The sequence below is a fragment of the Lycium ferocissimum genome, unplaced genomic scaffold, assembly GCF_029784015.1.
Source record: "Lycium ferocissimum isolate CSIRO_LF1 unplaced genomic scaffold, AGI_CSIRO_Lferr_CH_V1 ctg3086, whole genome shotgun sequence".
NCBI classification, from domain to species: Eukaryota; Viridiplantae; Streptophyta; class Magnoliopsida; order Solanales; family Solanaceae; genus Lycium; species Lycium ferocissimum.
In genome coordinates this window covers 59,400-81,365 of record NW_026725344.1, presented here as the reverse complement: position 1 = coordinate 81,365, position 21,966 = coordinate 59,400, and the positions used below count along the sequence as shown (strand labels likewise).

At 35.4% G+C, this 21,966-nt stretch overlaps 1 protein-coding gene and 2 long non-coding RNA genes across 5 annotated transcripts; all 3 read left to right on the top strand.

Annotated features, from left to right (window-relative positions):
• Window positions 1–1,254: 1,254 nt before the first annotated feature.
• LOC132043953 (uncharacterized) lies at window positions 1,255–13,674 on the top strand. 3 transcript variants are annotated; one of them, XR_009411981.1, is made up of 3 exons: window positions 1,259–1,921; window positions 2,412–3,128; window positions 12,917–13,674. It is a non-coding gene; the product is annotated as an uncharacterized LOC132043953 (long non-coding RNA). The 3 variants fall into 3 exon arrangements; XR_009411982.1 differs by lacking the exon at window positions 2,412–3,128 and having other exon boundaries at window positions 1,255–1,917; XR_009411980.1 differs by lacking the exon at window positions 1,259–1,921 and having other exon boundaries at window positions 1,924–3,128.
• Window positions 3,178–4,272, top strand: LOC132043954 (uncharacterized). Its single transcript, XR_009411983.1, has 2 exons — window positions 3,178–3,287; window positions 3,335–4,272. It is a non-coding gene; the product is annotated as an uncharacterized LOC132043954 (long non-coding RNA).
• Window positions 13,675–19,628: 5,954 nt separating the features above from the next.
• On the top strand, window positions 19,629–20,889 carry LOC132043946 (mitochondrial import receptor subunit TOM9-1-like). Its single transcript, XM_059434407.1, has one exon. It carries the CDS (start codon window positions 19,706–19,708, stop codon window positions 20,021–20,023), a length of 318 nt encoding a protein of 105 aa, XP_059290390.1. The 5' UTR covers window positions 19,629–19,705; the 3' UTR covers window positions 20,024–20,889.
• Window positions 20,890–21,966: the final 1,077 nt, after the last annotated feature.

The following is a 21,966-nucleotide window of genomic DNA, read 5'->3' as shown; positions in this document are numbered from 1 at the left end:
CCGACGTGGAAAAAATTGTCGAGGTGGTTGTCCACCTATGCGGTCCACGTGACTAAAAACCCCCTCCCCTTTAAATCAGTGTTTTTTTCTCTCTAAATTAGAACCCTAATTTCAAAAAAAAGCTTTCTTCCCCACTAAACTCACATCTTTGTCCGAGTCGATAAGATAATCCATGAAAACAGAAAATCACTGAAATATGTAGGATGTACATTGAATGATAGCTGCTCATATGCCTATGCGTAATTTAACCCGCTTTGTAATATGGGTTTTTTAATCTCCATCAGTTGGTAAAGTAAACTTATGAATCGGTTACAGTAATCTTGAGTTAGAGAATCTGTTACAATATTTACAAATGTTCATGTCAAAACTGATATTTACACATATTGAAATTCATTATTTAAATAGATAATATAGTAAAAATTGTAGCTTTAGAAATTAAAAAGAAAATTTTATAGCTACACATCATAGAATGGTAATGAAAAGAGAGCATGAAATTGTAACTCCAATCCTAAAGTATTGCTGTTTTAAACTTGCAATTGGTTCCAAAAAGATGAAATGGGAGGTGTATGCAACTTTTAATAACTACAAGGGCCAGCTTCTTTATATCAAACATCAACTTACAAACTGGCCATCAAGATTTTAATTTGTATCTTTAAGATTTTAACATATTTACAAATCCCTTCATTTGTAAATATTTAATACTATGAATCTGCCTAGAAATGCTAAATCCATTAATGGAACTTGAATACAATCTTAAGCCCATCAAACACACAAATTACATGAATAGATTAGTAGTGACAAATCCAGAGTAGAATGATTAACAAAACTAATCAATAATGTCATAAAATTAAGACGACTTGTTAAGAGTGGTTATGAAAGATAAAACTGTCTGTGTAAGTGTGAGTATGAGGAGTATGATGGCTGCTATAGTTGAAATTCCTACCCAAGGACTATTAAAGTAATCGTGCCTCAAATTTGCCTTCATTCTGTTCCATGGTTTTTCACAATGTTGAACTGCTTTTTTGCATTTGCATTCTTCTTTATAATAGAAGTTATTTGAAACCGCGACCCCTTTCCCAATTTTGTTGAAGAGGCTAGCCACTTCTTTGTCCTCTTTGTATTAGTATATGATCATAAACGCAAGTCGGCTACATAATGAGTTATAAAGGTATTAATTAAATAGATTTTGCAGTGCAAAGAATGAGTTATAAAGGTAATAATTAAATAGATTAACACGTTGTATTAGAGTTGGAGCTGGAGTTGTGTTTGGCCATAGTTTTTGAAATTATAGTTTTTGGTGAAATGTAGTGTAAAAAAGTGAAAAAAGTTGAAATTTTTTGAAAAACAAGTTTTTCTTGTTTTTAGTATTCCTGAGTACAACTCCAGAAAAAAGTGAATAATTTTTATGGCCAAACGCTAAAGGTAAAAAAGGTGAAAAAAATTTTCGGAAAAAAGTGAATAATTTTTATGGCCAAACGCCCACTTAATTTTTATGGCCTGTATACTGCTGCACTTAAGGTAGACGTTAGGTTGAAATGGCTCACTTTCTTTTTTCCTTCCAACATTCTATGACGTACTATATTGTTTGTAAAAATATTTACCGGAAAAGCAAGTTTTTTATGGCTTGTATACTGCTATACTTAAGGTAGACATTTGTTTATCTGCTTGTGTCTCATTTCAAATTTTTAATGCATAATTGCTATCGTTTCCTTATGCTGAAGTAACAAAAGAGAAATTTTTTCAAATCGCTAGGATTTTAAGATTGTAAGAACTGAAGATGTTAGAAATAACCACTGCATGTCGCATGAAGTTGTCACATTTTGAATAGAACTTTTATCAGTAATGAGCAAATTTCCAGGTGTGCTCATTCAGGTGTATGAAGAGAAAGGATAATGACCGAGGACAACAACCTTCTTGGTAAGTTTGACCTTAAAGCACTTTATAACTATATATATTCGTGCCAATCATTTATTCTAGCATCAAACTTGACCTGGTTCAGTTCATGGTGGTCAGACTGACCAAATTTTGGTCTCATATACGTGATTTTTGCAATTTTCTAGAACAAAATTTATTCTTGAACTGCAGATGTAGCAACACTGCGAAAACAATTTTTCAGAGAGATAATGTTCACTGTTTATCTGGGAGAACAGTCTTGAAAGAAAATTTGCCCGAATCGTCAAGAAGTGTTTTGGTCAATATTTTGGCGATGAGGGTACATATCAGTAGATTCTTTTAGTAGCTCATATGTATCGGATTTCATTTACCTGCGGTTGGAAACTAATGAACAGCTCTATCTAAAAAGATTTTGGATTTCTTTATAATGATCAAATTATATTCGCCCTTATTTTCCGACAAGCTTCCTTTCCTTAGTGTACTTGACCCTCTAATCCATAACCACCTTATGTAAGAAGAGTAATTTGAGAAAAGATGACAACAGAACAGAGGGAGAAAACAGAGAACAGTGTATTATAGTGAATTGTTGGCTAGAGTTGATACACTTGTGGAAATTAAAGGGAATACGAGGTATATTACACTGCTGAAAGGGAATCAATACTACTGCTACCACTTAAGTATAGGAGTAGAGCTGTTCTTCACTTCCTCTTATAGGAAATGTAATATGTAAAGTGAAGCAGCATCAAGCGGACACTTAAGAAATTACCAGAATTCGTTTTACATTAGCGTTTCTATTTGAGTAGAGCCATTCTGTTGGTCGCATTCAGTGGAGCATTTCCCATTTTGGACAAGCTAATGCCAAGGGATTAATTATTTGAGCAGAAGAAGATGACTTATAACATTTGATGTCAACTTTGAGAAAAGTAGTTCTGTTGCTGTTTATGAACATTTCTCTTTTAGGCTTTCAGAGGTTGGATCCATAAGGTGCATTCTATTGCGTTGTCATTGGCGATACTTATTTTTAGATAGATTGCTTTTCAAAGTGACTGACCCCTAAAGTGGTGATATATGTTTTGTTTAATGCACCGGGCGATGCTATCAGCTTGCTAAACTATAATTTTCAAGATCGAGTTGAAAATGTTCTAAAATATATAGAGGATGGAGATATTCACAGATGGAGTTTGCTTGATATTAAGGAATTGAATTGCATCACTAATCCTCATATGTATGAACAGGTTCAGTTATTTCCTGACCTTTGCTTTGTTCTCTGTGTGTGTGTGTGTGTGTGTGTGGGGGGGGGGGGAAGCGCTTAGTTTTCCAAGATGGAAGACTGGAGATAATAAAGCATGCATTTGACACTATGTAGTTTGTCCATATATTTGCACTCAAATGGAGTTGAGGAGCTGATCTAGATAAGTCATGTTGCATTCCCTTTTTACAGAATGTGTAATCCCTTCTAATCTTAGTGAAATGATTTGAAGTCGTTTTGCTCGATTATTACTAATTGTCCAGTACTATGTTATTAAGTTCGTTCATGAATGATACTTTGTGCTATATCAGAACATAGTTCGGTTACCTCAGTTCCAGTATAGTACTGTTTGAGTGTATTGAAGTTTGAATGCAATAGTGATAGAGTGGTTGCTTCATAAACTACTATGTTATTTGAAGAACTTGGATATGAATTGATTTGATTCTGGGAAGAAAATTTTGAAACGCATATTCTTATACGTGCGAATTTTGTTAATGATAATGGAATCGACTTTATGCAATTACATAACATACGTGATAAGCCAAAGGCAAAATCTTTGGCCAATTCTCTCATATCCCTCTAGAAAGAAACAGAACAGGACTGGTAACCCCAAATGATAGGTACATACCTTTTTTGTTATTTTTCTTTTAATTCATGTGTCAAGTTAATGCTTATCAGTGATGTGCCTTAAACAACTCAGATTTCCTATTTTGGGAATTGAATTCACCTTTTTGTCCCTGTGTAATGCCCTGTGATGCATGCCCACTGTCCCTCTCATGTACATAGTTAATGAGATAAAAACTTTTGGCTTCATTTCCATTGAAAGAATTAGTTGCAAATTAATTTTGATATAATATTTTATGTAGGATAGATAATATACACTTTTGATTTTTATGTATTCCTGGTGTGGGTAAAGTTACATATGCCATTAAAGAACCCACAACACTGAAATTTGTGCGTAGTATTTCGTATTTGTTGCAGAATTTTTGCCATTTGTACCACAATTTGTTATATAGAAAACTATTTAAATGTGAAAAAAGCATGCATTTCTGGAATGTGTAACAGTATAACCTGCTTTTGTCTTTTGTTTTCTACTTAGCAATGTTTTCTGTGAGAGGCTTTTAGTAAGTTCATTAGAAGTAAAATGAAAATGGGAGAGCTTGAGAGATGCATAAGATGTTGCAAGTCTCAAGAGATGCATAAGATGTTGCAAGTTGCAACTGCCATACAGTTCTATTTGACGCAAACAATTGGCGTTATTTCGTAACTTATCTTTATCAGGTTAAGATTAAGAAAAAAAAACATATTTTACCTGAGGAAATAGCTTCAAGGAATTGTTGAATATGCTACAACGTACCGGGGAAATTGGAAGGGGAAGAGGGGTTCACTGTACGTACATTATGAATTTATGATTAATTTTTCAATCCGTCTTTATGTTTAGTATTGTATGTATCACTGATTATATAAATGTAACACACAAATAATTAAGTTACATTTGCTTGGGTTATATCCTGTATTTCAAAAAGGCAATGGCACACAAATTAGATCTTTTCGTTGAAATGGTATTACTACTGTATAGTCCTTTAGCACCTCACATCACCTTCACCTTACTGATGCTTTGCATACTATTTAATTGGTTTGTGGCTATGTCACGCCCCGAACCATGGCACAGGCGAAACACGGCACTCGGTGCCTTATCGCATGTGATCGAGCGAACCACATGGCTTGTCAATCATCATGAGGCATAACATGAGCGGAATATAACGTGAATGCATGATGAGCCTTTGTAAAACGTAGTAAGTCATAATATTTAATAAAAATACTTGTTTAAACATGAGTGCGGAAATAACATGAATGAGCCAAAATGGCCATACGACTCCGAATGTCCGACATAACATAACCGACTTGTCTAGTCTCATGAAACCCCTATCATGAGTCCGACCGGAAAACATACTTACGGGACAAGGCCCCCAAGATACCGAGATGCATAACTAATCATAAAACAAAAGTTGACTAAACCCGAATGAGATGGGACTCACCAATAAGCCGATACGAATGCCGTTGTCCACGAGCGGATGTGTCGTCACAGTATATCGACTCGCATCGTGAAATGCAGCCCCGGCAACAAAAAAGGGGACGTCGACACATTGAATGTACTTGTATGTAAAGCAACCGAAAGAAATAACATAGGACATGGAATAACATGTAAGAACCGAAATTGAAACACAGACATGAACATGAGCATGAGCATGGATACATATATATATAACATGATAAAAATATCATAAGTAGGGAGAGCAATAACTTGTAACCGATCCATGTATCCTGCATGCTTGCGTCACCCTTGTGAAACCCACCTACCTTGCCAGGGAACATGAGATTTAATAAAATATGAAAGGATCCAGTCATTATGAGAATCATCCTAAACATGAGTGGATTAATCCTCATCCTACGGTGGCAACGTAGTTTCAGGCTATCTGAAGCCCTCCTCGGTAATTAAAGCAACTCCCAAAAACATGAACATGTAAAAATAGTGGCACTTGCTGCCCATAGTATGTCATGAAACATAACTTGCTTGTACATGGTTTTCATGAATCATAACCTGCTTGTACATGGATATCATAAATTATAGCTTGCTTGCATGAACTTGTAAAACATGTATAGTATTTTCTTGAAAATAGCATAATATATCATAAACTAGCATGCATGAACCCATGGAATGAGATATATGGGTTTTCATGGATTACGGACGGATTCTCAATAATCATAAAGAAATATTAAGAACTCAATGATGGAATTATAACAATTCATACATAATATAATCATGAACATGGACCTAGGGTTATCATGAGCATGGTATAGAAACCCTAGTTTTCGTAAAGAATCATAATTTATGGATTATGAGGCGTGGGGAAGAAACAATGATGTTCCCACACGTAGATAGTAACTCTACATACCTTAATTGCTCCAAAACTTGAATTAGAGACTTGAGCTTTGAAGAAGATTTCCAAAATCTTAAGTTCTTGAACCTTGAGATGGGTTTTCTTGAAAACCCTAGTTTTAGAATGATAATTTCTTGTTTAGATTACAAGGATAGATGTTAGAATTGAGTTGGAATAATTAGAATAGGCTTACCTTGGTGTTCTTGATGAAGGAGAGGGTAGGAAGTCGTTCTAGGGCTTGAGGGAGTGAAAAATAATGAGTTGAACTGATATGGATGAATATATACTGTCCGTGAAATTGCAAATTACGACCTGAACAGTGCTGGTCGTAAATTAGTTTACGGGCCGTAAATTGATTTACGGTCCGTATTTTGATTTACTGATCGCACCGCTCTTTAGTAAAATGGCTATAACTTTTTGCACGATGTCCGTTTGACCCCCGTAAGATACCGTTGGAAAGGTATTTCAATGATCTACAACTTTTATCAAGGAAGTTTTCTCAAATTCTAAACACTTTTTAAAATACGGGCTGTAAAGTGAAATACGGTCCGTATTTAACCATATGACCCCAAAATGTCAAATTCGAGAATGTTGAAATTTTGGTTTCGGTTTACGGCACTGTTCATGGGCGTAAATTGGAATACGACCACTGTTCATGGGCGTAAACCACCATATCACAACTGAACGGAAAAATCTCAATTCCCACATTCCTTATCTGATTTTCCAAGTCTAGGATCATGGTTAAAGCTTAGGTCAAAGATACGGGGTGTTACAATATCTCCCTCGGGATCATTCGGGTCCTCGAATGATGGGTCATGGTTAAGAACATGGTGGACATGGCTTGAATACATGAACATGAAAGAAACATGACGTAAAACGTAAGAGCTTGACATGGTTACGTGGGAACATGGTCATGGATCATGAGAACTGAATACGTGATTACATGGAAACATGTACATGGGGAACATGAAACTGAGTGGTGCCTACATGAATGAGAATCATGAAACATTTGTCCTCGATTTATGACTAGTGGTTAAGAATCACTACTAACTCTGGAATCTACAAAATTTATGGCAGGACTTCCTTCATAATTCAGATCCTCACGACATTCTTCAAACGCCTGCCAACTAACTAAAGTACCAACACACAACTCACAGGGTATCTTAATCGTGTGATATGACATAATCTTGATTATTGAAACTTGAATGTGGCTAACATGAATACCGAAGGCTCGAACCCATGATTATTGGTGATGATTACATGATTACTATACATGGGGTTTGGAAGAGAATTTGTAGGCATGAATGACATGAGTACCGGAAAATAGGCACGAACATGACATGATTACCCGGACGTGAGAGCATGACACGGGACTTAAATACATGAAGATTGGGCATGAAAACATGAGTGCTAAACTTTTATAAGATACAAACACGTGTAAACATGGACATCAACATAGATCCGAATGTCGAAAACATGATTGTTACAACATGAGGGTTGAATACTAGCGTGGTAGGATCTGAACACTTAGAGACTTGATCATAGATGTTCATGTGTTACCACGATAGACATACGAGATAAGAGTACGATGGCTCTGAATGTAAGTGCAACTCCGTGCGAATGAGATAGAGTTGAGTCATATACTAGGAATATGATTCTAACATAGGTATTCATAAAGCTCTAGCGTAGGCATGACATGATACATCAAATCTCGAGTCGAATACTTTTGAGATAAGTACCATAGAATACTCGAAGGGATCTCACTATGAACTTGGAACATACCGTACTTCGAACCTTACCTTGTTCGCTCTGAAACATAGATATGAATATCTTGGCTTACCTTGCTTATTATTGTAAGCGGATCATTAAGGAGTGAGAGAAAAGGAATTATTGGTACTATTCATATAAGATACTATGCTTTAGAGAACATACATGACATGGTGCATTGTGCATGGAGGACGTAACGTGGAACATGCGTACATGGGAACGTGATTCATATGGCATGAAACGTGAATAGCATGACATGAGACATGGGACCATGAGCAACCTGACATTTACATGAGTACATCATGGATGCATATTGTGGCGTCTGGACCTAATTTCATGAGTATTGAGCTATTAATAAGACATAAGCGTGATTTGCGTGGAGTACCATTGTAGGCTCACTGGGTACTCATAGACGTAAGGCATGGATAAAGTATTACCTTTAGAACTTAGATATCTTAAATGATGGGACATGATTCAACATAGCTTACTCTTATCACCGTGAGTAATTGCCCTTGTTATAAATAAGGCTCATGAAAAAATAGATTATAGGCATGAATAATTCATTCCTCGAGCATCTAAGACATGGGTAGAAAGTCACTTTGAACATAAAAATGGCATAGGTACTTCGAAAAATATAAAGGCATCCTTTGTATAAGTTATGATGGTTTAAAACATTAGCCAAAGAAACATAAGCACGAATTACATAGAATCATAGGTTGGGCATCCATCTTGGTTCATCTTCATTATTATCTAACAAAATCATTATTACGATACCGCTATAAGTGGGATGCATAACGAAATGGATTGGGGCACGAGTATGTGGTAACATGGATAACATAATCATAGGGGTTAAGATCATCATCAGATTTGAAAAGCACTTAGATACTAGAACATGGACATGAGTATAAAAGCACGATAGATACGTGAGACATGAATGCGGTCTTTAACCTTGGACATAAGTACAACCTGATGTGAGAAAAATGAAAGAACATTCCCTTGCATAGCTTGCTATTGTATGGAGTCTTATTTCTTATACCTTAAACGTGGAGTGTAAAGCTTTAACAAGGGCATAAGATAGGTATGCTATGCATGTGTAGAGTAAGTTTGGGCATTGGTACTACATAGTGCATGAATTATTCTGAAATTGGAAACGTTACACTCTTAAACCTTTTATTCGCCCTAAAACTTGATCTCAGCGACATGACAAAAGACGAATTCCACACACTTTATCTTAGCAACATGAAACTGTGATCCTTCGACATAATCTCCCTAACACCTATCAACTTACAAAACACATAGTTTATATCGGCACTTTATCGCATGATCTCCCCCTTAGTTCAAAAGCTAATGTTTAAAGCCTGTGGATCCCTTGAGTTAGAGATAAGTGATAATCTAGTGGTTCCACTAATTTCCTCTAAAATACCGACAACTCATTTCTTTGGCTTACTTCAAGCAATCTCTTCGGGAGAACCGATTACTTAAATGAATGGGTTTCTAATGTACATGACTAACATACTAGCTTTGTCGCCTTGGGAAAAAACTATTTTCCGATAGCACATAAAGGCTCTTTTTTTTTTTTTTTTTTTTTTTGGCTACTCTTCATCGCTTAGATGGTTTTCTTCTTTCACCCATGTCTATACCTCGAATTTAACTTAAACCCTTTGGGTTCTAACACGCCTTCGGTGTATTTAGACGGTTGCCCACTTACTAGTATTAACTTGACTAAGTAACTCAAATCATACTTCTACTAACTCTCTGCCGAAAATTTCTAATTCACCGTATCTACTCAAACTTACTTACTAAGCTTCGTTACCACTTGCTAGTATCATATTCTCTAATTCTTCTTCTCGAGTACAAAAGTGAAATATAAGGTTATTTCTAACTTTTCCTCCTTATCCGACTCTATTTCGGGTTGTATACTATCTTTTGAATTATGGACATGGTCACACTTAGGGAAATTTCATCTCGTCTCAAACAAGGAATTGGAATAACTAACCCCAAACTCCCTATACACTTTCAAAATTATATCATACTATACACATCGTGGATAAATACTTAATAACATAACCCTAAAAGGAACCGTCATATCTTTTTATCTCATAGTAATATTTGCCTCGTAGTAACTCACTAACATCATACTCTCTGGGTCTGATCTGAATAAGCTTAAATAAATTAAAACTAACCCCACAAAAAATTCAATATCGTCTGCTCATGGTTTTCTTATGGCACCAGTCCCTTCCTAGTCATGTACATAGATCATATGGCAAAAATACATATATAACCTAAAAAAAATTCGAGACTTTCTAGTATTACCGGTGGTTGGCTCTTAGGCTATTTCCTGCTTAAAACTATCGTGGACAATTTATGCCTGCTGCGGTTAACTTCATAACATGCTACCTCGTGGGATCTTAAATCTGAACCATCATCCTTATCTTATAGCTCTATGGTCAAAGAGTCTAATTAAACTTATTCTATAGGGTATATAAACCTACGTGTACTACCATATCGAAACTTGCCTTTCAAATGGTACTATCACCTGATAAACACACCATGCACTATTTAGCAAGTCTCGAGCCTCGAATTTCCTTCTTGCCGCTTACGCATTTGACACGTTCAGAATTCGATAGAAAAAGAATGTTACTTACTGCTCTAAGCTTCATGGCACGAATTAGAATAAATCCTGATGACTTTATCTGAAAGCAACACATCGAAAATAATTAGATTTACATCTTCCACATCCATTGAGACGTAGCGTATTCGGTAGAACGGGAAACAACACACGAGTCCGAGTGATTTCTGAGAACATAGCTCTATTACACGATCTAGAGTTGAAAGAAGTGAGACAATCTTAAATGTCTTGGTGGTCAATCGTTTATATGTGTAGCGCGCACACACATATAAAAGTGACCCCACCGGACACGGTTTCATAGACTCCCTAAGACACTTGAACCTAGGCTCGATACCAAGCTTTGTCACGCCCCGAACCATGGCTCGGGCGAAACACGCACTCGGTGCCTCATCGTACGCGACCGAGCGAACCACATGGCTTCGCCGAATCATCACGAGGCATAACATGAGCGGAATATAACGTGAATGCATGATGAGCCTTTGTAAAACGTAGTAAGTCATAATATTTAATAAAAATACTTGTTTAAACATGAGTGCGGAAATAACATGAATGAGCCAAAATGGCCATACGACTCCGAATGTCTGACATAACATAACTGACTTGTCTAGTCTATGAAACCTCTACCATGAGTCTGACCGGAAAACATACTTACTGACAAGGCCCCCGCAAGATACCCGAGATGCATAACTAATCATAAAACAAAAGTTGACTAAACCCCGAGATGGGGCTCACCAATAAGTCGATACGAATGTCGGCCCCCGGCGTACGTGTCGTCCGTATATCGCACTCGCATCGCGAAACGCAGTTCCCCGGCAACAAAAGGGGACGTCAAAGACATTGAATGTACTGGTATGTAAAGCAACTGAAAGAAATAACATGGGACATGGAATAACATGGTAAGAACTGAAATTGAAACCTGGACATGAACATGAGCATGAGCATGGATACATATATATATAACATGATAAAAATATCATAAGTAGGGAGAGCAATAACTTGTAACCGATCCATGGTCTGGTGCTTGCGTCCCGCGCCAAAGAACACTCGCCCTTGCCAGGGAACATGAGATTTAATAAAATATGAAAGGATCCATCATTATGAGAATCATCCTAAACACGAGTGGATTAATCCTCATCCTACGGCAACGTAGTTTCGGGCTATCCGAAGCCCTCCCTAATTAAAGCAACTCCCAAAAACATGAACATGTAAAAATAGTGGCACTTGTCGCCCATAGTATGTCATGAAACATAACTTGCTTGTACATGGTTTTCATGAATCATAACCTCGCTTGTACACGGATATCATAAATTATAGCTTGCTTGCGTGAACTTGTAAAACATGTATAGTATTTTCTTGAAAATAGCATAATATATCATAAACTAGCATGCATGAACCCATGGAATGAGATATATGGGTTTTCATGGATTACGACGATTCTCAATAATCATAAAGAAATATTAAGAATTCAATGATGGAATTATAACAATTCATACATAATATAATCATGAAACACGGACCAGGGTTATCATGCGAGCATGGTATAGAAACCCTAGTTTTCGTAAAGAATCATAATTTATGGATTATGAGGCGTGGGGAAGAAACAATGATGTTCCCACACGTAGATAGTAACTCTACATACCTTAATTGCTCCAAAAACTTGAATTAGAGACTTGAGCTTTGAAGAAGATTTCCAAAATCTTAAGTTCTTGAACCTTGAGACGGGTTTTCTTGAAAACCCTAGTTTTAGAATGATAATTTCTTGTTTAGATTACAAGGATAGATGTTAGAATTGAGTTGGAATAATTAGAATAGGCTTACTTTGGTGTTCTTGATGAAGGGAGAGGGTAGGAAGTCGTAGTGGCTTGAGGGAGTGAAAAGTAATGAGTTGAACTGATATGGATGAATATATACTGTCCGTGAAATTGCAAATTACGACCTGAACAGTGTTGGTCGTAAATTCAGTTTACGGGCCGTAAATTGATTTACGGTCCGTATTTTGATTTACGATCGCACCGCCTCTCTTCGCAAAATGGCCATAACTTTTTGGTACGTGTGTCTGTTTGACCCCCGTAAGATACCGTTGGAAAGGTATTTCAATGCTCTACAACTTTCATCAAGGAAGTTTTCTCAAATTCTAAACACGTTTTGAAATACGGGCCGTAAAGTGAAATACAGTCCGTATTTAACCATATGACCTCAAAATGTCAAATTCCGAATCGTTCGTAAATTCTGGTTTCTGAAGCATTTCGTAATCGCTTCATGGGCGTAAATTGAATACGACCAATCGTTCATGGGCGTAAACCACCATATCACAACTGAACGGAAAAATCTCAATTCCCACATTCCTTATCTGATTTTCCAAGTCTAGGATCATGGTTAAAGCTTAGGTCAAAGATACGGGGTGTTACAGGCTAACTATTTGTGATATTGACATAGGGCTGGCCTCACTCTGATTTTTCGGTGAACGTCCGGTAGGGTACTCCTTTCCGTTTGGGTAGCATGCATATTCAAGTACTGTTATGTGCATAAGAAATGGATTCTGCATCATTTAGCTCCAGAACACACAGCTCCTTCCTTAACACAGCTCCTTCAAGGAAGTGGCTAAATGGAATATCTGTGTGTTCACACAACTCTTTTAATGGCCCGGAGACTTTTGGAGCATGCTAAGTCTGAGTCTACCACTTTTTTAAAGCTATAATGGAGCACAAACATGGATCTGCCATGGACAATGTCTTGAATACATATGTTATCACATAATAGGCACCTCCAGATTGATCACTCAAGCAAGTATTTGTTGGACAAATAGTTTAATATTCTATTCCAGTATTTTTTAGTTGTTGCACTGCTTCATTTGTAGATTTCTCAATCCTGACTTCACTGATATTTACATGTTTTTCTCAGGTTCCTCGACATGTCCCTATGCTATGGTTTTTTGTAATGCAGAAGATTGGCTACTGAGATTGGAACTTCATCCACCACACTACAACTGTTAAATTAGGATTTCCTCATGATGTATCTTATAGATACATTTGGTGTATTATGTCTATAATAATAAGTGGAGTAGTAGTTATATTTTTGGTGTATTGCGTCTACAATAACAATGCTTGCAAATGGTTTAACTAAACAGTACTTGTGTTTGTTGTACGTATTGTGAATATATATAGTAGTAATCTATTAAGCATGTATTGCAGTAATCTTGTGCTCAATTAACTTAGATGCCATTAAACGTTGGAGTTTGCTGCTTTATTCTGTGATCATATCTAAATGTTGCAGGAAACATTAAGTATTCTCATTGATTAATGTCACCTATAGGTTATCAAAATGCTAGGGACTTGTGAGAAATTACACGTTCGTCCTCTTTAAACTTTTGTCGCTAATATTGTTAATTTGGCAACTCTCATCATTGTTATTTATCTATTCATACCAAAGAAATCTCATTAATTCTGTCCATAACTGCATATATTCTTTTGGTGCATATCCTATCTTAAGTCTTATATGAGATCACATTTTATGAATTAACTGTTTTTTTTTTTTTGGCCTCCCATCCTTTTTTCTCTATCTTGGGTATGGCATCGTAGAGCAAAAGGAGAAACACCAAATGAGAACAGAACCTTGCACGTTACAAGGGTATTCACGACTGAAGAATTTCTCAGTAAGGCCTGTTTTATTGTACATAGTCTACTTCTTACTTGGTCTAAAACACAGATACAAATTAATTATGACAAGCCCGTTGGATTGTGAAGTGATATTGTTTACATAAGTATATTTAAGTCGGAATTTTCAGCCCACGCTCACTATCCCTTTCAGTTGTTCTGCAAATGAATGTGCATAGTATCATGTCTATTTTGTAAATGTAGTCAACTTGGGGCTATTACTTTTTTTTTTTTCTTTTTTGTGTGGTCCTACTAGACATTAAAGTAAGTATGAAATTATCTTCCCTAATATCGAAAAGTACTAGACATTAAAGTAAGTAAGAAATTATCTTCCCTCATATCGAAAAGTAAGTATGAAATTATCTTCCCCAAGCCCATGAAATGCACGCGCACCGGCTTTCTATGAAATCTTAAAAGTATGATGTGTTATACGCTACCATTAATGCATGGCGACCATATTTTTCGAGCCCCATGCATGATTTGTATTTTAAAAATAAACATTTTGGTATTTTGGATATTGCACTTATTTTCGGTACTTCTGTTTCGATTATGATCAGTTCTGTTTACTATATTTGCTGCTTGCATACTCAGTACATATTCCGTACTGACCCCCTTTCTTTCTGGGGCGCGCGTTTCATGCCCGCGTGTGCATGACCCACAGGCCGGTGATCCGCCGCCCAGGACACCTATTCGCCGTTTGGAGTGCTCCCTTTATTCCGAGCCTACATTTTGGTATATATCTTCCGTTGTATATGTATTTGTTTGTTGAAATACGTGGGACTCCGTCCCCGTCATATGATTCGTTGTTCCGTTTAGAATCCGTAGACGTACATGGGTTGTGCCTATTTTTATGCAGTGTGTTCGTATGTCATATGTTCCGGGCGATCCCATTCGCCGTGATGGCGTACCGATCGCTTGCATTTGTATATATATTTTGGACCGTTACATATATGATACCACGAAACCTTCTGTATATATATATATATGTTTGTGTTTGAGGCAGCTTGAGACAACATCCGATATTTAGCGTACGTATTATAAGTCAGTATGCGATCGATCGGTTAATAAATGTGTTTGGGTGCCCAACCCGGCACTAGCCGCGGCCTACTGGTCGGTCGTGACAACTTTTACTAAAGGATATAAGACGGAAATGCACTTAAAGTGACAGGAAAATGTGTAGCCTTCTCATGAACAACCAAGCTAATCAGTCCAAGAAAATCATTGCTTCAAATTGCTTATATCACAGTTCCCAAGGTGTAGACACATTTTAGCTCATAAACCCTGAGCAATACTACAAACAGGTGTCCAACTGTTGAATAACCTATCCTTCACAACGACATTTAGGATAGGATTCCCGTATATTTTCATAAGGGGTTTCACAGTCGAGGAACATTCTAATCGAATATAGGGAAATAATACGAACCTCATAGCCGCACTTGCTAGGCTTCAACTGCTGATCTGCCAAATCCAACTCCTTGGCATATAGCGGACATGTCCTTTCTCCCTGGTCGCTAAACACCACAATTAACTTGATTCGGCTTAACTTATAATTTATCTACACAGAGAAGTACATACAGTTCCTCTGATATTCAAAGTCAAAACTCTGAAAGAAAATCTTTATATAATCAAAGTTCAACCTTTTTCTAATTAATCAAGCATATCCATCCAACACAAGAAAATACATGAACGTTGAAAAGTCCAACCAAAAAATCAGAATTAACTAAAATCTCCAAAGGTGACTTTAACTTCAATTATTAGTCAGATCAAAGCCTCATCAAACGATAAATATGAATAAAATTCACTCCGAATCAGCTCAAGAATCACATGCAAGCACCAAAATATACTTCAAAAAGAACTGTTAGTAGTAACATAAATCACAAAACTGAATCGATTAATATAATTAAAGATCTAATATGGGGAGCAGATGGCGAGAAGTTAGCGTTAGGGATTAAACTTACAGCATCTAAAGTTCGGGTATGAGCATTCACCCAACAATTCATACTTAATCAAAGGAAACGGAATATAACCATACTCAGTTTCCAACAATCAGCAGCAATTCCACTTACCAATAGAAAAGGAAGAGAGAGGATCAAAGAGACTGAAGGAAGAGAGAGGAATAAAAATCGATGGAACGAAGAAAGGGGAGAAAGTTGTAGAATAGAAGATGGTAGAAAGTGATGATTATGTAAAATATTTTAGTTAATGGGAGCAGCAAGAAAATGATTTTTTCATCCCTGGTTGAAACCAAAGCACGTGCATTAGAGGTTCTTACAAACATTGTATCTAAAGAGTTCACATGATACTCAAGTTTCATAAGCTGAAGTTTGGTTAAACAAAAATTTGACATGATAATCAAGCTTCATTAGCTGAAATTTGGCTAAACAAAAATTTTGAACTATAAAAGGGGAATTACCTTTATATATTCCATAATGCTGTCAGCGGTTCTAGTTTCAGCATCTTGCATGATGTTTCAGGTTTTACAACTGCTTCCACCATTTCTCGATTCGATTGTACTCTAAGACTCTCTTTGTTTTTTGGCTTCTTTCACCGACACTTGTTGGAAACATATGTTACTTTTCAACATAAAACAAAACGATCTCAAAATTTCTCCATGCTGAATTTTTCAGTTTAATACAAAACAGTTTGTTCAACAGTTGTCCTTGCACATGCTTAATTGGCAGAGTTGTATCTGCAGATGAAACTCAAATTCTTTAGATATAAAACAGTAATTAGCGAACATCTGCCGTGCTAAACTATAATATTCGCCCCTAAGCCTTATCCTATTTAATGACGAATTATCAAAATATTCTGCAAGCTACGGGCTTTATCAACGAATTCCATAACTAATTTTTTTGAAGCGTCTAAAAAGACCATACATACGTAAATCAATAAGGAAACACCGGTTGAGACTTGAGAGTAGAGCCTATGACAACTGAGTAAGCACTTCTCTAAGTACCTCAGCATAAACCACCAGTAATTCAAAATCTAAATAGACTCCATTGAGCAATAAGTATAAGGATACAGTCGCACTTTAACAATTCTTATAACATGAAAAATCCAATTTCAGTGACCCAGAAGGTAAAACATTTTCAATATTAAAGAGAGAAAGAAGACTAAAATAAGAAACTAAGTAAAAAATTAAGAAAAAGGAAGAAGAAGAACTCACCCCTCAAAATAATTTCCCAATTTTTTAAAAACTTTTTAATTAATTACTTTTATGTCCTAATCTTATTTATTTAAGTCAATTTTTTTATTTTTTTGCTTTTTAAAGCCTACTTTTCAAAAGCCTATCGAACCTCAGGACTTTTAGAATCTCACAATAATTTTTAAATTTTTTTAAAACTTTTTAATTAATTACTTTTAGGTCCTAATCTTATTTATTTAAGTCAATTTTTTTGTTTTTTTGTTTTTAAAGCCTACTTTTCAAAAGCCTATCAACCTCCTACCTCATTTTCACGTTTTTGATTTTCCGATTGCGCTTCGATATCACATGTAGTTCTCAATTAATCCGATAATTAGCACCGCATCGCGCCTATTCTAGGGAGGAGCGCTTCCTCCAAAGATTTTTTTTCATATCCATGTTCGAACCCCTAATCCCCGATTAAGAGAGCGACAAATCCATCCGTCGCACAAAGTTAAATTATGTATTTGTTTTAAAAGTTCATTAACTATGTATAGTTTATTTATTTAACTAAATAACTTCGAAAATTAGGATATATAAGTTATAATGTCAAATTCGGTTCCAAATTTGATTTGAATTAAATAATATATATATATATATATATATATATATATATATATATATTACCATTCAAAATAACTATATACACATAGATGCACTATAATCTAAAGTGTTGAAACGCTACAAGACGGGCATAGACCGCTAGTTCTTGGATAGAAATGAATGGCGCTATGAAGAACAGACGTGGAGATGTAGTAATCGTCCACAGGTAGAACCAGGTTGCCGTTAGGCGACAAGTCAGATTCGTCATTATTAGTAAAAATAGATAGAAACAAAAAGATTGGCACTTTTGTCCATATTTTGTATTGGTCCTTATTTTTTACCATCATAACAATTAACAAATATGGAATAACTTTTTCGCGTGGCGTATTACCTCATAAAATCTCATAACAAATATGCCCTCATAACTAAGGAACTTATGTCACTACGCATAAGTTCGATGGCTAAAGGCAAAAATTAAAGACCAGCCAATTTAAAGGGCAATTCGTACAATTTCTCGAGAAAAAAAAATATATGCTTTGATCCGGTTTTTTTTTGTCACCTGTCTATCATCCAGTTTACTTATTATGGTTATTATTATAAATAATTGGTTCAAATTTTGTCATTTTCAAAAATTAGGCTAAATTAATATGGGAAAAAAAAGATAAATATTAAATTAAGATCGAAATAAATGAAGATAACTTAATTAAAGCATTAATGTGGGATTCACATTTTTTTTTTAATGTTGCTTGATTCTGTTAATATGGGGTCTACTTTTTTTTTCCCGTGAGTTTGGATGTGGTGAGTTTCACTTTTTTTCTTCTTGTTTTTTATTGCTTGGTGTATTTAGTATAGGAGCCCACCTTTTTTTTAAGAGATATTAACGATGTATTTAAGCATGGCTAAACCCATGCTTTATATAGTTTTCTTCTTTTTTTTAATTTTTATTTTTTATATTGCTTGGTGTCGTTTAGATGGGGCCCACCCTTTTTGACATTATTAATAGATTATTTTTACGTATATATATATATATATATATATATATATATATACTATGTTCAAAACACGATTGATATAACATTGTAATTTATGCTCCGTATCTAAAATTTTACTATATTAGTGTTGGTAAGAATACAAAGTCTGCACTTTTTTTTTTGACATTATTTATTTTTTTAATATGGGATTCACTTTTTTTTTATTATACATTGCTTGATTTTGTCAATATGATACTATGTTCAAAACACGATTAATATAATATCAGAAATAGATTCGTATTTAAAACTTTATTATATTAATATTTGCTACGAAATACACATCGCTGTTTAATATGGGGCCCACATTTTTTTTAACGGTGTTTGTTTTTTAAATACGGGATTCACTTTTTTTTTCAATATCGCTTGATTTTATTAATACGGGGTCTACTTTTTTTTCCATTGAGTTTGGATGTGGTGGGTTTACTTTTTTTTAATACTCGATGTTGTTTAATATGGGACCCACAATTTTTTTTACAATTTTTTTTTTTTTAGGGCTTGATTAATATGGGGCCCAAAATTTTTTTTTTTGTTTTTATGGGGGGTCCACAACGGACGACGAAAAAGCACCCCAATCGGTGCTTCTAATTTTTTGTTTTTATGGGGGGTCCACAACGGACGACGAAAAAGCACCCCAACCGGTGCTTCTAATATAGTAGAAATATATATAATTTTTTTATTTTTTTTTATTTTTTTATTTTTTATTTTTTTTTTATTTGGTCAATAAATGGCAAGGGTTTTAGCCCAACTTCAAGCAAAAACCCTACAGCCCCTTTCACTCTACATTCCTCCAAGAACCCTTCCCCTTTATTGACCAACAATGGCTTCTGTAGGTGGAAAACGGTTTTCTTTAACTGGATCAACCAACAACAACAAAGATGAAGGTGTTTTGTCCAAGATTTCTCGTTCATCTATTGTTACAAAGGGTAAAGAAGCAGCTTGTGGTGCTACTTATGTGGGTAAAAAACTAGCAAAGAGTACTGGTAAAGCTGCTTGGCTTGTTGCTACAACAGTTTTGGTTCTTGGTTTGCCTTTAATGATAGTGATGGATCGTGAACAGCAGCTTAATGAACTTGATCTTCAACAAGCTAGTCTTCTTGGTGCACCTCCTGCTTCAGTTGTTGTACCTCAGAAGTGATTTTTTTTTTTTCCAGTATGTTTGTGAACCTTTTTATGTTTTATCTAGTGTTTTGATGATGGGGTTTGCATAATTAATAGAATATTTTGGCTAGTTCTGGTAAATTGATTTTATCAGGTGACATGTGTTGTTTTTAGTTTTTAGTGATCTTGATCTTCAATATGAACCAAAAAAAAAAAGATTTGATCTTGATGTTGTTTCTTTGTGTAATTTAGTGTTTTGGTGATGGGGTTTGCATAATTAATAGAATATTTTTGGCTAGTTCTGGTAAATTGATTTTATCAGGTGAAATGTGCTGTTTTTAGTTATCTCTAGCCTTCTTGGTGCACCTCCTGCTTCAGTTGTTGTACCTCAGAAGTGATTACAGTATTTACTTATCATTATGTTTGTGAACTTTTTATGTTTTATCCAGTGGTTTGATGATGGGGTTTGCATAATTAATAGAATATTTTGGCTAGTTCTGATAAATTGATTTTATCAGTTGAAATGTGTTGTTTTTAGTTATCTCTAGCCTTCTTGGTGCACCTCCTGCTTCAGTTGTCGTACCCCAGAAGTGATTATTTTTTCATTATGTTTGTGATCCTTTTTATGTTTTATTTAGTGTTTTGATGATGGGGTTTGCATAATTAATAGAATATTTTGGCTAGTTCTGGTAAATTGATTTTATCAGTTGAAATGTGTTGTTTTTAGTTATCTCTAGCCTTCTTGATGCACCTCCTGCTTCAGTCGTTGTACCTCAGAAGTGATTATTTTTTTTTTTCCAGTACGTTTGTGAACCTTTTTATGTTTTATCTAGTGTTTTGATGATGGGGTTTGCATAATTAATAGAATATTTTTGGCTAGTTCTGGTAAATTTGATTTTATCAGGTGAAATGTGTTGTTTTTAGTTATCTCTAGCCTTCTTGGTGCACCTCCTGCTTCAGTTGTTGTACCTCAGAAGTGATTATTTTTCATTATGTTTGTGATCCTTTTTATGTTTTATCTAGTGTCTTGATGATGGGGTTTGCATAATTAATAGAATATTTTTGGCTAGTTCTGGTAAATTGATTTTATCAGGTGAAATGTGTCGTTTTTAGTTATCTCTGCCCTTAATAGTAGCTCAATGAACTTGATCTTCAACAAGATAGCCTTCTTGGTGCACCCCCTGCTTCAGTTGTTGTACCCCAGAAGTGATTATTTTTCATTATGTTTTATTTAGTGTTTTTGGTGATGGGTTTTAGTGATGGACCATTAATAGTAGCTCAATGATTCTGATCTTCAACAAGAGCCCAAAAAAAAAAAAAAAAAAATTGATCTTGATGGCTTTTCTGTGTTTTATGTAGTGTTTTGGTGATGGGTCTGAGATTGAATTGCATAATTAATAGAATGTTTTGGCTAATACTGGTAAATTGATTTTATCAGGTGAAATGTGTTATTTATGCCCTTAATCATAGTGATGGACCATTTGATAGGAGCTTAATGATGTTGATCTACAATATGAACCCAAAAAAGATGATCTTGATGCTTGTTCTATGTTTTATCTAGTGTTTTGGTGATCGGTTTGAGATTGACTTGCATAATTTATTTAATGTTTTGGGCAAATTCAGGGGCGGATTTAGAGGTATCCGAGGGGGTTCACCCGAACACCCTTGGCAAAAAATTACAGTGTATATGTAGGGTAGATTTTTTGTGTTTATGTACATATATTAACTTTTGAACACCTTGAATAAATGCAAATGGTTAGCTTAAGTGGTCCAGGGTGTTCAAAATAGTCTCTAGCATTCTAGGTTCGATTCCCATCAACAACATTATTTTTTATATTTAGCTTTTATTATTTTTTTCGAACCCCCTGAGTGAAAATCCTGGATCCGTCACTGTGGGCAATACTGGTAAATTGATTTTATCAGGTGAAATATGTACCTTTTTGGTTTATTTCTGCCCTTAATCATAGTGATGGGCCATTC